This window comes from Agelaius tricolor, unplaced genomic scaffold (assembly GCF_023055355.1).
Source record: "Agelaius tricolor isolate 1412-34295 unplaced genomic scaffold, bAgeTri1.0.p SCAF_20, whole genome shotgun sequence".
NCBI classification, from domain to species: domain Eukaryota; kingdom Metazoa; phylum Chordata; class Aves; order Passeriformes; family Icteridae; genus Agelaius; species Agelaius tricolor.
In genome coordinates, this window is record NW_027269280.1 from 10,690,797 (window position 1) to 10,706,073 (window position 15,277).

Genomic DNA, 15,277 nt, shown 5'->3' on the forward strand with positions numbered 1-15,277 from the left:
GACTTTCACAAACTCATCCTTGTTTTAATCAGCTTCTGGAGGACACGGTTCGTGTCTTTGGGGCCCTGGTAACTTTCTAATCAGTTACTACACTGACGTGAATATTTTTGCTGGATGCAGAAGCTGTGTCCAACCCTGATGCTTTGCTGACAGGCTGAAAAGGAGACAGCTGCTTTGTTGATTTTCACTGCTCTTCAGGTAGGACTGCTGTGTGTGTTCCTCATGCCATCAGCACTGTCACATTACGTGCTACATTTTCATCTCAACTTGAAATTTTTTTGGTGTGATACCATTTTGCTGTGGGTTTTGCCAAGCCTACGTGCTGCTGAAAGCAGCAGGAAGACTCTGTATACATGATTTTATCCTCCTGGACACTTCCTGGCTTGCACCTTCCAACCTTCCCACTAGAGCTGTGCAGGCTCAGGCCACCTGGCAGCAGACAGGCCACTGACAATATCCTTGGGCTCTTTCTTGGCACTGGCTTCCCTTTGTTTCTTCACCGTTCCCTCATGAAACTCACTTTCTTTAGTGGAAGACCTTGGGTTTAGGATTCACCCATTCTCCACTGTGTAAAAACCAAGCAATTTTGGGCTGTCTTGTACCTTGGAGTCCTCAGAGCTGGGACAAACCCTCCAGAAGTGCCTTCTTGGGCAGGTCACCTCCTCTCCCTCGCTTTGGTCCCTCTGTTTCTTTGGTTTCTCACAACTGTATAAATACCTTTATCAAGCTCTAAATACCTTTATCAAGCTCTCTGTTTCCATCCTGGAGTTTCACAGCTCAGATTCTTTCCATCCTGAATCTGTTTCTCAGCTCAGATCCTTAACACTCTACACTCCTAAGTCAACAATTTGTTTCCCTCAAACTTCCTTCCTTCCCCTTCCGTCCTTCCTTCCTTTTCCGTCCTTTTCTGTTCTGCCTTCCTGCTGGGCCCGAGCATTCGCTACGAACTTCTCGCAGTCCCCGCGGCCGCCGTTTGGACGCGGCCCGCACCGTTCCGGGCAGCCGAGCTGCCCACGCCCGCAGAGCCGGGGGTCGCGGCGGGGCCGAGCAGCGCGACCCGTTCGGCCCGGAGGAGCCCGAGGTAACGAGGGCCCGTGGGGCCGGGGCTGAGGAGGGGCGGCGGCGGGCGGGTGTTGCTGCCCGCGGCCCCCCCGGCCCGGTTGGCGGAGCCGCGGCGGTCGGTGGGGCGGGGGCCGGGCCCTTCCGCCGGCCGCGCTTCCGGGCGGTCAGGTGACGGGGCCCGGCGGAGCGGCGGCTCGGCTCGGGCGCTGCGGGGAGCCCGGACCCGCCGGTGAGCAGGGCCGGGCCGGGCGGGGCGGGGGACGGTAAGGGGAGCCGGGGCCGGGCTGCGGCTCTGAGGCCGATCCGGGCCGGAGCCGCCTGCGCCCGCTCCAGCCGAGCGGAGCGGGGACGCCGCGGGACCCCCCGGCCTCGCCCGGTGCCTCTGGAGCCGCGGAGCCCCCGGCGGGCCCGGCGCGGGTCCCCCGAGGGTCCCCCGAGCTCCGTTCCGCGGCCCGGCGCTGCCGGCCGGGGTTTGGCCCGGAAGCGCCGAGCCGGGGCCGCAGGTGCCCGGTGTGCGCTGTGCGGGGCCGGCCCCGCTGGCTCTGGCTCGGGGTATGTCGAGAGGCGTCAGCTGCTGGTGCACGACATTGGTTGTATTATATATTAATTCTCGCTTCTTCTTAAATCACATCTGTTGTATATAATAACTGTTGTATTTGATATTTTTACGTTTGCTGCTAACCTGAGTTAGCCAGGCACGTCTGTCTCACACAGGAAAACCATGGGGCAGCATTACCCAACTGGTTATATTCCTTTTTTTTTTTTCCTTTGGACTTTGCGAGTTAAGAGGATAAAATCTTCGTTGAAAGATTTTTCTTGGAGTCTATATTAAACCTTTATGGAATGGATTAAAAAAAAAATCAATTGGTTTAATCACCTGAGGGTTTTTACTGTTTGCATTTACAAGGTACATGGACTCCTCGGTGTTCCTGAAACACCCAAGCTGGGCCCTGGCAGCACTGCCTGTAACACAGATGTGCATTGCAGAATCCCAGTTAATGAAACCAGGCCAGGCGAGGCTGGAAGGCAAATGACTGCTTTTGCAAGAGCAAGTGAGCACATGAATTAATGTTTTGGGACCACTTTGTGGTGATATTAAGAAGCAGGTGCCCAATGCTGTACAGGTTACAGGAAGTGAAAAGATGAACTCGAGAAATGTTTCCAAGGAGTTAAAATGTAACATGTTTGGGGGACAGAGAAGAGCAAAAAGGTAGTGAGAGATAAATATGTATTTAATGATTAACAACAGGACAGTCATGTGTTAGTTAAAATATCTAAAATGACTGTCAAGAAGTCAGTACACTTCTAGACACTGTCAGCAGTTTTCAGCTAAGATTACCTGGTTGTACTTGAAGCCCAGGCAATTGTAATATGTTAAGTATCAAGATTGTTGTTAAACTTATGAGTGGGCATTTTTATATAAACTCTCAGTAGTAGTTTTAGATTTAAATTGATTTCCTAATGTGAATATTCCTTTTGTAAATATTTTAAAGTGTCAGAAAATGACAGTATTACCTTAGGGATAAGAAAAACACACTGACAAATCTTCTTTTTGATTTAAACTGCAAAAGGTTCAGGAACTAAATCAGAACTTGTTTCATAAACAAACTAGATTTGGATTATTTAAATTTCAGTAATCTTAGCTAAAATAAAATTCATTAGGAAAGAAATATGGAAAAGGGTCTTTCCTGTGGAATTGACATCCAACCGTGCTGCTTTTTTTATCTTCATTGTTATGGCAAAGAGGAACCAGCTTTGGGTTTTGCTAATAAACTAACCAGACTTCTGTATCCTCACCAGAACTTTGTCTCATTGTTCATGAAAAAAATTAAATACTTGAGACATCCTAATGTCGTGCTGTGAACACATATTCCAGGACTGTTCTGTATAGGTGAAATTAGCTTCTAATTCATACTCCCTCTTTGCCTTTCCCAGGTTGAATTAATGTTCACCTACTGTTTCCAGCAGATTTTTTTTGTTTACCTTAACTTATGGTGAAAACTCCTCTAGGCTGTCCTGAAGTGATTTTGCTGTGTTTTGAGGCTGGGCAGTGAACTTTGGCAAATGCAGTCACTGGCTGAGTTCAGAAGTGTGATCTTTGACAGCACCACTCAGCTCGTGCTTTCCTGGTGTGCAGTAGATTTACAGATGAAGTTTTAAAAATATTAGAGGGAAATTTCTTTTTTACTGGCTGTTAGTGAGATCTGTACCCAGCACATGGACATTCCCAGGCCCCTGCACTTACTCTTGCCGTGGATCTCCTGTGCTCTTGGCTGTCATCCAGCTCCTTGTGGAGTTCCACCCTCTCAGGTACCTCCACTGCCATGTCTTCATGCTCCACCAGGTTTCTGTATTTATTTAGGAAGCCTACTTGCAAATGAGTTCCTTGTTTCTTAACTGTTCATCTGCTGCCACTCCTGATTCTTGGATGTAGTAAAGGTCAGTCATTTTTCAGAACAACCTGTTGGGATATAACATAGGGATTGTGGTTTGAAGGAAATAAACAGCTAATCTAGATGGCTTTTATGGAACAAAGATACCATTTTCCTGTAAATATGTAGAAATCAAAGAAGAAAGAGAAAAGGCAAGATCTCTGAATGCTGGCAGTTAGGTATCAGCTGATTTTTATATCCTTTCCCTTGTTCTGTTTGTTGCTCATCATGCCTCCAGGGTTGATTTGGAGACCTGATCTGAAGGATAAGTTTGTAGCAAACCTTGACTGGCATCCCTCAATTGTGTTTACTTAACCCCAGAAGTCGTGTTCTATCCCAGTGTACTTACTCACAGTCTTCCTCCCAAACTCCAAAGAAAATTGAGAATTGGGTTGGTTTGGCCTGTTGTGATAGTTGTTGATCTTTTTAGTTTGTGATTTGCTCATGGTTTGTTGGGTTGTTTTTTTCCCTATAGAGTTTTGTCTCAGAGTTCAAGAAGTATGAGTGACTGTTCAATTTTGAGCTCATTCTGTGCTCAGAACAAGTTCCATTTGCAGTTGAATTTGTACTTTAGGACTCAGAGTACACTCACAAGCTACACAATGTATGATTATCAAATGTAAATTTGGCCCCTGGAAGCTGTTCCACATTTGCTTCTTTGTGTATGTGCAGATGTACAGAGCCCAGCAGCACCCGTTACAGACCAGTTATGTTAAACTGGGATACTCCAGGGATAAAAGCAAATGTTTGAGAAGGCTTTTATTATTTTTACTGTTGCCTTTTGCTATGGTTTTGATATTTTAAATTGGTTATGTCCTAACAGGTCACTGGGCCCCATCAGCCAATGAACAAATACTTAGGAGAGGATCCCCAGCAGAGATTAAGGAATGACCTGTTCTAGGAAAGGAGATTCAGTGCCTGTTGCATTATGTCATTCTAATCTTTCTTCTGTCTCAGCCATCTTTATTCCATATCATTACTGATATTTCTCTAGATTTCTTTGTCATCCTTCTTCATAACATTTTATTTATTTGTTGTAGTTACTAAAACTGAGGGTTTTTTCAGTAAGTTTTTGTGGAGATACAGATTTTATCTTTTTGACAAGTCTTCAGATTCATTGTGTTAATATACAGAATTTAATTTGGAAAAAGGAACTTTTTTTTCCACATTGCTATTAGGGACTCAGAATTTATTTATTTGCCTCTTGTACACTTCCTGTCCTTGTGTTATATGTCAAGATGTTTCTTGTGACCATTCTGTAAAGGGATGCAGTATTTTTACAGTGTGTTGAACTCCCTGGTTTTAAGGAGGTTTTCTCAATTTTTATATTAATATATGTAGGTCCAAGTTGATAAGTTTTCACTTGAACTACTGAGCAAGACAGGCTGGAGATTCTGGTTGTAAGGATGTGTGAAAAATCCAAGTGTCTTTGGCATACAGTTTGTAGGTTGGCAGTGTTTCCATCTGCCTTGCTCTTACATGGATTTTAATTTTGTACAAGGAACTGGGTGTAAATGGAGTTGTGGTGTGAAATGCTCAGAGTCAGCACTACTGAAAGCAGCGTATGTTGAAGTGCAGCATCTGTGAATACAAATCTGCCCTTCTGGGACACTGTGCAAAATGATGTAACGGAGTGAAAAAGCTCTGCAGAGATAGATTTCACCTGCTGGAACTGAGGCTTTGCTGCAATACTTCCCAAGGCCCGGGTGTGATGCTTTCCTGGCTGTGCAGTGGGATGGTGTTGTAGGAAAAAAGCTGTTGGCAATAACAGCTGGAGATCCTGAGGCTTTAGTTTGCTGTCCTGCACCTGAGCTGCAGCTCTGCTACAAAGAGGCAACACTAAGGAAAGCCTTTAGTGCTTGGGGGGTAAGTTGGAAAAGAAATTTCCTTCTGAAAAATTCAGGTTGCCCTTTGAAAATGCTTCACTGTTTGTACACTTGCAAAAAGTTCAGATAATCTGAATCACCTGTTTGTTTCTCACAGCTTTATCTAAGTATTCCTGTTCCTGCAGCTTCAACATAATGTTAGAGTTTCATGAAAAGCAGAGTGAAATATTTTAAACATTTTTATTTTAGCGAATTAATTTCTGTAGCTACTGAAACTCTCTTAGTTCTTGGATTACAAATCTTGTACTGGTAAAAGTATTTCTAGAAGTGCAAATGCCTTGTGCTGAGTCTCAAATTTTTAGGTACTGTGGAGTTTATATATCAAGGAATTACACTGTAGAGGTTGTTGCTACTGAGATAAAATAAATGCTGTTCTTTGGTAAATATGATTATGTTAATGAGAGACAAGAGCATGGAAGAACAATTCAAGCACATTAAGGTAAAATTTTCAACACTTGTGCATTACTACCTTACTACTAGGTTATAAATGTTTAATAGTTTGAAAATACTAGAAATGTTTGATAGTCATTTCAACACTGCTGTGATAGCACCTATGTACTGCTCAGGAGAGAATTCAAGTTCTAAGCCACCTTTGCTTGCCATTATTGTCATTAATGTTCCAAACTAATGAACATTGAACTTAAAACCCTGCATTGCCAGTCTGTTAAAACTGTGAATTATTTAATTATTAAATTCTGCTTCTGATTGCACTCTCAGTTATAAGTTGTGTTGAATTTTGGAAGAGCATGGGGAGCTCATTCTCCTTTCAGCAAATGGCATTTATGAGAAAATACAGGGGGGTTGTTTTGGCTGTGGATGCTTATCAGTGACAGTAAAATACAGGTCACACTATGGGACTGTAAAGTAGCTTAGTCTCTAAAAAAAGATCCCTCTTGGCTACGTTAAACTAAAACCATCAACAACAGGATTCAAGGGCTTCTTAGATAAGTCACTACCAGTTTGGAATGGGGCCAGAATGTTCATAATGCCAATAATTGTTTAGGTTTGTTTGGTTTTTTCCCTTTCTCACAGCTAGGATTCCAAGAGGAAAATTTTCTTGACTTTGTTTGGGCAGTCCTTGAGGATGGCAAGCAAAGGACCCACAGCTTCTGCATCAACAAAGAGCTCCAGTACTGGAGGGACCAGTGGCAGCAGTAGCAGTAATGGTTCTGGGGACAACACTAATCAGGACAACACTTTTGAATGCAACATCTGTTTAGACACTGCCAAGGATGCAGTTATCAGCTTGTGTGGGCACCTCTTTTGGTAAGTGCTGCAGCCCCACACACCAGCCTGAACACCATCTGTCTGATCCCATAAAAACCTGGGGTGTTTGTCATTCTAGAGGAGGGACTGTGGCTTTGGTTTAGGAGGAGCTTGGGTTTGCTCCTCAGCTGCTTTTCTTTGCTTGTATTCCAGGGAATGGGTTTCCTGTGTCCTAAACTCCCTGTACTGCTGGATTATTGTGTAAAAGCAAACAAACAAGCAGCCCCACACAGACAGTTCAGTGCTCATTGATACTGTTTGCTTATGTGTGTTATTTTATTTGTGCTGTCTGGCCTAGCACAGATATGTTCTTTAGACCTAAATTCCTTCCTGACCTCTGCATACCTAAACCTGGATATGAATCTGGCTTCTGTAGGCCAAATTGTAGTTTCTCCTCCAGGCTTGCTCTTTTTTCCTTCGAAACCATAAAAAAAGAAAAAAACATAGTCAATAAGCTTTTACATTGGGCAATTTCTCTTTTCCCATGATATTGCACTTGTGTTAGGGACTTTTTAATTTGACTTAGAAGTAATGTACAGCACAGATATATGTGCATAATTTCTGATGTGGGTAACTTAGTTTGAATATACCCTTTCTTGAATGTGAAGAAGTTAAGGATTGACATGGCCAAATGTGGGGGGGGTTGGAGTTTATTTTACACAGTGGGCTAAATCCTTAATTAAAAGAAGCCTGAAAGTGTTTTTCTCCTGTGTAAATATACATAACATCTGAAAATCCAGGATTTTATTTGGGGAGATGGAAAATCACTGGCTTAGGGCATGTTAAGATAAAATAACATTAAATTATTGTACAAAAGGATTTGGAGTAATGGAACCTTAAAAGTACCAGGTGTCTTGTCTGAATGGTGTTATTGAGACCATTTTGAAAGCAGATGGCTGTTTAGCAGTTTTATCTTGTAGCTTGTTTGTCTTTGACCCTTTTTTAATTTGCCATAGCAATTTAATCTGTTTAATGGGAATTTCTCTGCCCTGAGCAACTGAGTCTGATCTCAATAGCTGACCCTGCTCTGAGCATCAGGTTGGACTAGAGGCTACCTGAGGTACCATCCAGCCTTAGTTATTCCATAATTCTGTGAATGTGGCTGATGTTTCACCTCAATTTCTAGGATCCTAAACTCTCATTACTGACATCTTGCTCATTTGCATCTTGGCTCTGGGATAGCTTTTCATGGTATCAGAAGAGAAAATCTGTACAATAAGCCCTAAGAATAATGCAGCTTCTGTCTGGGCCTTTGGTTTGGATGAGGACCCAGGAGTGGGAGATGCACAGAACCACATTAGGAATTTAGATTGTGTAACCTGAAAAAAAAACCAGTGGAGATCAGTCTTGGGCTGTGTTTGCAAAAATGGTTTTAATGGGAGGCTGCAGAACTGGCCCAGCTGGATTCCAGGATTCTGTTGTCACCAAGCTGCATTATCCCTGTACACTGCACATTTGTCATATAGAGTTCAGTAACTAATTCTATTTTCCTCCCTTTTTCTGCTCTGTGAACAAATTGTCCTGGGAATGCTCACAGTTGGCCTTGTTTACATCAGGTAAGACAGGTTTTCTTTTACTTTGTCTTTCATCAGCTCCAGTTGCTCAATAAAGCCCTTGGTTCTCTGGAGTATCCCCCTCTTTTCAAATGTGCTTTTCTCTCCAGGGCAGTCACAACCTGCTGATGCAGCTTAATGTGCAACAGCTTGCAATCTGCTCTTTGAGCAACAAGAAAACTTAGATTCTGTTCCACTTGCCTCCGCTTCTGAGTTTCTTAAACCCTGCATAATTGCAGTTTTGGTACAATTACTGTTGGAGCTTGCAGGGTTTGGTTTGCAGGTTTAAGTGCTGAGTGTACTTCTCTTTGCATACATAGTGTTTTACACTGTGGTGCCATTATAGAGAAGGTGAATGACAGGAAGGCCATCTGTGCTAGCCCTTGCATTTACAGGACTGCTCATTCTCTTTATTTCTTATTTTACTCCAGTGGAGATCTGAATGTGTCCACATCAGCAAGCTGTTCCCACCAGAACAACAGCCAAAGTGCCAACTCCACTTTGGGGAGTACTTGGCACTTACTAAAGTGTTTTTAAAGCTCCAAAACTTTGTGAGAAATTGCTGAAGTCTTTCTGCCTGCCTGCAAATGATGTTTGCATAGTTATTTTTGTGGTATTTTAGTAGTTTTCTTATAATTTCCTTTCTTTTAGTGGCTAGAGACCAGGCCAAACAGACAAGTGTGTCCTGTATGCAAAGCAGGAATCAGTCGAGATAAAGTTATTCCTCTCTATGGAAGAGGTAGCACTGGGCAACAGGACCCCAGGTAAGAAACCTAAATGCAACTTTTTTCATTTGAAAATTAAAGAGGAAACTGTAGTTTAAGGTCTTAAGATTAAGCTGTTAAAGTGCTGGATTCTCAGTTTTAAATACTTTGTCAAAAGACATAGATCTGATATTTCTGCCAAATATTTCTGGCTTTTTCAGGGCCTGGGTTTGCACACATTTCTTATTCTTGGCAATTCATTTTAATTTGAATCAAGTGTTAATTATCAGTTACAAGTGGCAGGTTGCAATGATTGTTGTCTGACCAGAGAAGCTTATATTAAATGTTCACATCCTCAGTTTTTAGCCTTTGCAATGGGTATTTGTTATTCAAAAGTGCAGCGTTATGTGCTGCTGAAGGTCCAAAGCTGCTGTTGGCTCTCTCACACACTGCTCCAGCCCTGCTGGATGGCCCCAGGACACTGTCAGGAGAGTGTTTTTTATGGTGGTTCTGATTACTAGCCAGTCTACTGCAGATACTGTTGTCACATGTCCTTGCACTTGAGCTAATTTCACAACTTCCTGCAGAGAGAAAACTCCACCACGACCCCAAGGACAGAGACCTGAACCAGAGAACAGAGGGGTGAGTGATCAAACGAGCTTGAGTGGTTTAGTTGTTATTGGTAGTGGTATTTATTCATCCTGGAGGACATAATGTGTGTGAGAGAACCTGCATGAGGATCCTGCAGCTTACACATCCTGCTCTTCCCCAGCTGGCTGTTCATGAATCATTGAGAGCTGTGGTGTGGCACAGAGCTCCATTCCTGTGGTACCTTTAGCATCCCAAAGAACAGCCCGACTTGGATCATGCTTCATGAACACAGCCCAGTGTGCTACCACTGGAAAAGCTTTTCATACTTGATTGTTCTCCATGTTTAAATACAAGGAACACTTTGCTTTGAAAATTCTTTGTGCAAGTGTATTTCTGTCAAAACTTATGTGTCATTAATTAATCCACATATTAATTTAGATTTTTGACACTGACACCTGCTTCTCTCATTTCAATGGGATGTTACTGTACCATGGCATTACAAGCAAGAGAAAGCCAATATCTGTTGGATACGTGATTTGAAGAGGGATCTGTGGTTTTGTTGAGGAGATTACATAGGGTGAATGTAAACAGAAGCTGGCACAGATGGAGCAGCTGTGGGAGTGGGTGGTAGGACAGACCACAGTGTTCTTCAGCACGGTGGCAGCAAGCATGACCTGATGAAACAATGGCACATTTCCATGTAACTCAGCCTGAGCTCCTTGGAGAGGATTGTCTCCCTCATGCTTTGAGCAGACAACTCTGCAGGGTATGATTAAGGTGCATTTCTGTAGTGAATGTATTGGGAGCTCAGCTGTTCTCTTTCACTAGGGCATGGCTGCCTTATTAAATCAGCTCCTGTACCTTACTTGAACCTTTCTGCTGGTGCTGCTGTAAATCAGAGGGATGGGGTATGAAGGCAGTGGTGCTGTTCTCTTCAGATCCTGTGCCTGCCACAGAGAGCTCTGCTGTCCCTCAGAGTTAGTGGCAAAATGCTTGAGTATGGTCAAAAGACCAACTCCTCAAACCAAGGCTCAACCAAGAAACATTTGGCTTTTATCATATCAGTAAAATCAACTGTCCTCCCATTGTTGGGTCTTTCAGAACTGGTATCACTGCTTTAATCCTGAGGTGAGAGAATGCTGGAATTACAGAATGCTGGATTACAGAACTGTGGGCTCTCCACAGTGTTTAGGCATGACACAAGCCCCTAGATTGACACACAGTCAGTTCTCAAGCAGCACACTGCTTCTGCAGAGCAGGATTCCTCTCAATTCAGAACACTTACATTTGAATTGATGTGGTATTTTAGTTTGGATCCCACAGGGTCAGTGTTATTGCATTGTAACTTCCTTTTTTCCTCCTTTCCTTATGTCTTACATTCCTAACCCAGGTGATTTTGCCACCTTAATTTGAGTCCCCATGGTAAATTTTTTTGTGGTTTTCCTATGCATCCCACTGGCAATTTATCATTCCACTGAGTGTTTAACTGATGCACATGTATCACAAAAAGCAATTTAGGTTATTTTCTTAAGTACCTTTCCTTATATGGCTAACAGCTGTAAACACATGATACATTGTTAAGACATTCTAAATAGAATTCTTTCTGTTGATTTTGATACGTTGGCAGATACCTTCTATTTTAAGTTGAGAAAGGTTACAGTTGAGAAACACTGTCCTAATTTGTGGCTCCCAAACAAGAACTGCAGTTGCTAGTTTTCATTTTCTCAAACCTTTGGGTTGCTGGGTGAATTTGCTGCTGTCTGAAACATTTTAAATCCAGGAGAGCCAAGGGGATATCTACAAAAGTGTGTCAGACTGAAAGTTGCCAGACAGCTTGGCCCTCCTTCAGCTGTGGGAAAGCCAGTGAGAGAGAATGTCTGCACATCCACAAAATACCCTGAAATAGGCTCTAAATGATTGTTACCTGTTTTGTCTTCTGCTCTTTGTTCTCTGCAGGGATTCCAGGGCTTTGGGTTTGGTGATGGTGGCTTCCAGATGTCCTTTGGAATTGGGGCGTTTCCCTTTGGTATATTTGCAACAGCCTTCAACATAAACGACGGGCGACCTCCTCCAGGTACCAGGGATCCTCCTCCTGTCCCATCACAGACATTTTCCAAACTCCTAAATAACCTGCTAAATGGCAAAACATTCTGAACAGTAACCAGTGTTGTCAATAGAAACAGGAAACGAGGGCAAAACCGCTCTCTAGAGAACATGGTCTGTGGCTGGTATGTTTTGTACACAGACTCGTAAAAGAGGCAAGTTTGGAATTTCCATATAATTTGCTGAAGGCCCTCCTGGGAGACCAGTGACTGCAGAGGAACAGTGGCACTGGAGACTATTCTCCTCTAATTCAGATGTCTCCTCTGGTACACCAGCAGACTTCTCCTGAAAAATGACACAAATTGGACTAGACTTTCTAATAATAATAATAAAAAGGAGTCACTAGGCGTGTATGAAGGAGACCCAGATTTTAAAAACAGCAGGAAAGGACCATTTCCTGAAAGATGAGAAGGAAAAATTTAAACTAGTGCTCTGTACCACAAAATTATGAATGCAAAGATTGTCTCAGAGATAAATTTCTGAAAAATGAACAGTCATCTGTATTCTACAAGAAGTAACTTTGCACTGAAATTACTTCATGTTTTTGATTAACAAAAACCAGTTGGGTTACTCCAAGGGGTGACCTTGCTCTCTAACAATGAAGTTATCCCTAGAGAACCTCCTCCCCATCTTCAGTGTAGACAAACTGAATCTGTTTTGGACAAGAACACCTACTGGCCAGGGTTTTTTGAACTTACTTTGTGAAAGGTTATGCCTGGCAAATCTTCCACCGTGTCATATGGCACAGGAATTATGAGGAACAAACTCATTCTTCACATCACATCAGCATTGCCATGGTCCTGTGCTGTCCTTGGGTCAAATTATCTTCCCTGTTAATTATAGTTCAGTGTCCCCTGAAAATCTGCTGGGGGTGGGACTGAACTAAGGAGTCCTGCTTTGAGACATTTGTCTTCCTTCTGATCTGCCCAGGCAGCCAGCCAGGCTGAGGGTAGGAAGTAGCAATTTTCTCACCAAGCAGATTCATTCTTAGCATATTTTTCAATGTATGAATATACTATATTCAGATTATACACAATCCCAGAGAAAAGGAAGGAGCTGAACTGTTGTTTGTTTTTTTTACTTCCTGTTTTCCAGCTGTTCCAGGGACTCCTCAATATGTGGATGAGCAGTTCCTTTCCCGCCTCTTCCTGTTTGTGGCACTGGTGATAATGTTCTGGCTGTTGATTGCATAAGTCTTTTCCATTATTCTATATATTCATGACCAACAAGGCCACTGAAACAGTTACAAACTGCATCCCCATCCCATTTTAAACCTCTTGGTGTCTGGTTCCATAGCTACCTATGGGCTTCAGGAATTGGTGGTACCACAGCACAATGAGGAATCTCACATTTTGCACCAGAGTCGGTAATTAAAACATTCATTTAAAAGTGTATTTCAGCTCAGATATCTTGTACAACAGGTTCCTGCCACAAACCATGGGCCTAGAGTTGAGCTGCACTCTGAAAGGGAGTGCTGCTTTGAAATCCTGTGCCAATCAGTGACACCAGGCCTGTGGGATACACAGTTATCCCAACAGACTGGGCAGGTAAGGAAACTTCTCCAGTGTGACCAGTATCTCCTGCTTTGCAACCACGATGGATCTGCCAGAGCTGCAGATGTTATTTAATGTCTCCATCAACATCTGACCTTCTCCAGGAAATCATCCCCAGCACTGCTGGGACTCTCTGGGGCACAGCACGTGATGCAGGCAGAGCCAGCTCTGGAGACTGGTTCCAGTTTCTTTTCTGTCTGTTATTTCCCAGCGTGATGGAAAACCCTTCCTGATGGTTCTCATGGCTGTTAGAAGAAGGGATACAAATTTATGCTGCAATTTTTTAAAGCCTGAGCATGCTGGAGCCAGCCACTGGAAGATTCTCTGGCTGTGGAGCCAGGTGGGGTTGCTGGAGCCAGCCCAGTTCCTCACTGACAAACAGTGTTGTTTGTGTTCCCCTGCTCTGTGCAGCACCTGGGCTGCACTCCTGGATAATCCCCTCCCAACCTCGTCACTGTAGCGACATTTATCTTTCTCAAGGCTTTGAGACTTTCTACACAAGGTCATGTACTCCAGATAAAATCCTATTACAGACCTGAGATCAGCTTGTCTGGGGAGAGGAACAAAAGGCATCTTTACGTGAGTTTTGAGGTAAAACTTGTCATACTGTAAAATGACACAGGAGGAGACCTGAGATCCTGCCTCTGCCAGCACATGCTCAGTAGGGAACATTGGAAGACCTTCTCTCTGCAGGTGCACACAGACCTTCTCCCGTGCCACAGCAGAACAGCTACAGCGCCAGAGTCTCTGCAGCTAAAATCTACCAAAGATTTTAATTTGAAGTGCTGGAGGAGACCACAACCATTAATGTGCTGAGGGGATATTGCAGAAGGTGAGCAATCTGCAGCCGCTTTGGAATCCTGTTGGGTATTCAGCTTTAAAGAGTACTCCTGATGTATTTGTGTAGATTCCTTCAAAACAGGTATGAGAGATTCCCTAGCAAGATGAACTGTTCATATTTCTCTGACTAGGCAATTCCATTTTTTTTTCTCTTACTGTTTTTAGATTTTTTTGATTCCGGTCGCTCGTAGTCATAATGATTTCCTGCGAGATGAATGTTGTGACTTCCCTGGCAGTAGGCAGAAAACTGAAAAGCAAATCAATTGATAGAAACTTTGTTTCAATAGCTTGGGATTTTTTAGTGTATGGCAGAGTTTCCTGGGCAGAACACCTTTAATTAATTGTTATAGAAGTTTATTTATGTAATTATAAACTGTTTCCTTTTAGTGTCAAGACAGAGTATGACTGAAGTTTAACTTGCCTACCTCCAAAATTCCATCTGGCAAGTAGAATGTTGCAAAGCTTCTGCAGTGTTTTGTCATGTCAGATTTATACCTGACTCAATGATAATCCGACAGAATAAATTGCTCAACTATTTCTAGTTGAGGTGGTGCTTCAGCTTTTGCTATGTGACACTTCTGAGTAGCTGAACTTTGGCATAGGTTTCTTCTCAGGTGTGTAACTTGGTAACTGGGGCCCTTCCCAGGAGGACAGGCTGTTTTGTTTGGTTGTCCTACAATGTCGCAGCTTTGGGTTCCTCTCCTGCGCAGTCAGCACCACCTGCTGATGGGAAGGGAAGGTTCATGTGACAGTAAGGGACGGATTCCTTCTCCTTTTGTACGGAGAAACTCGATGCTGAGAGGTTATGCAGGGAGGAGAAAGGTAGCCCTTTGAAGCCTTTATCCCATAAAGAGGATAGAGAAGTGACTGCAATAGATTCAAGAGGTACTGAAATATATTTAATTATTACATTTTAAAAACCAGAATTTTAATGGATCGGGGGTGGGGATTTCCATCTAGGAGTGAGAGAGATAATGGATTTAGAGAAGGCTGCAGAAGCATGACTAAGAGCTCTTATTTTCCGGCAATTCAAGGATAAAATAGTCTAAAAGTGTTAACGCTTGGTTCCCCCTTTCCCTGGTGTGCTTTTGTATGTACCCCTTCCCGTAACCCGACCGCACACGGCCCGGACGGCTCGGTTAGTGCGTTACCGTTCCTCCTCACTAATTTTCACTGTTGTGAAAGTGATTTAGAATTAAAAAATGGTTTTACATTGAGCGGAGTGCGCCGCCGTTCCTTTGCGCTGCCTGGGGCCGGGAGCGGGAGCGGCGGGGCCCGCCCGGGGCC

General features: G+C 43.4%; 2 protein-coding genes across 6 annotated transcripts in view; both read left to right on the forward strand.

The window, feature by feature from the left end:
• The first annotated feature begins 59 nt into the window (after positions 1-59).
• RNF185 (ring finger protein 185) lies at positions 60-15,207 on the forward strand. Of its 5 annotated transcripts, none has more exons than XM_071445563.1 (7): positions 60-198; positions 6,413-6,646; positions 8,184-8,202; positions 8,851-8,963; positions 9,491-9,545; positions 11,451-11,568; positions 12,693-15,207. In XM_071445563.1, exons 2-7 carry the CDS (start codon positions 6,465-6,467, stop codon positions 12,788-12,790), a joined length of 585 nt encoding a protein of 194 aa, XP_071301664.1. In that variant the 5' UTR covers positions 60-198; positions 6,413-6,464; the 3' UTR covers positions 12,791-15,207. The 5 variants fall into 5 exon arrangements, with proteins under 5 accessions (XP_071301664.1, XP_071301662.1, XP_071301661.1 ...); XM_071445561.1 differs by lacking the exon at positions 60-198 and adding an exon at positions 902-1,081; XM_071445560.1 differs by lacking the exon at positions 60-198 and adding an exon at positions 1,133-1,291.
• LIMK2 (LIM domain kinase 2) overlaps positions 13,849-15,277 on the forward strand; it is a 32,897-nt gene continuing 31,468 nt past the window's right edge. The window contains exon 1 of the mRNA XM_071445552.1: positions 13,849-13,982. The gene's annotated coding sequence lies outside the window, so the exon portion shown is untranslated. The remainder of the gene's footprint in view (positions 13,983-15,277) is intronic.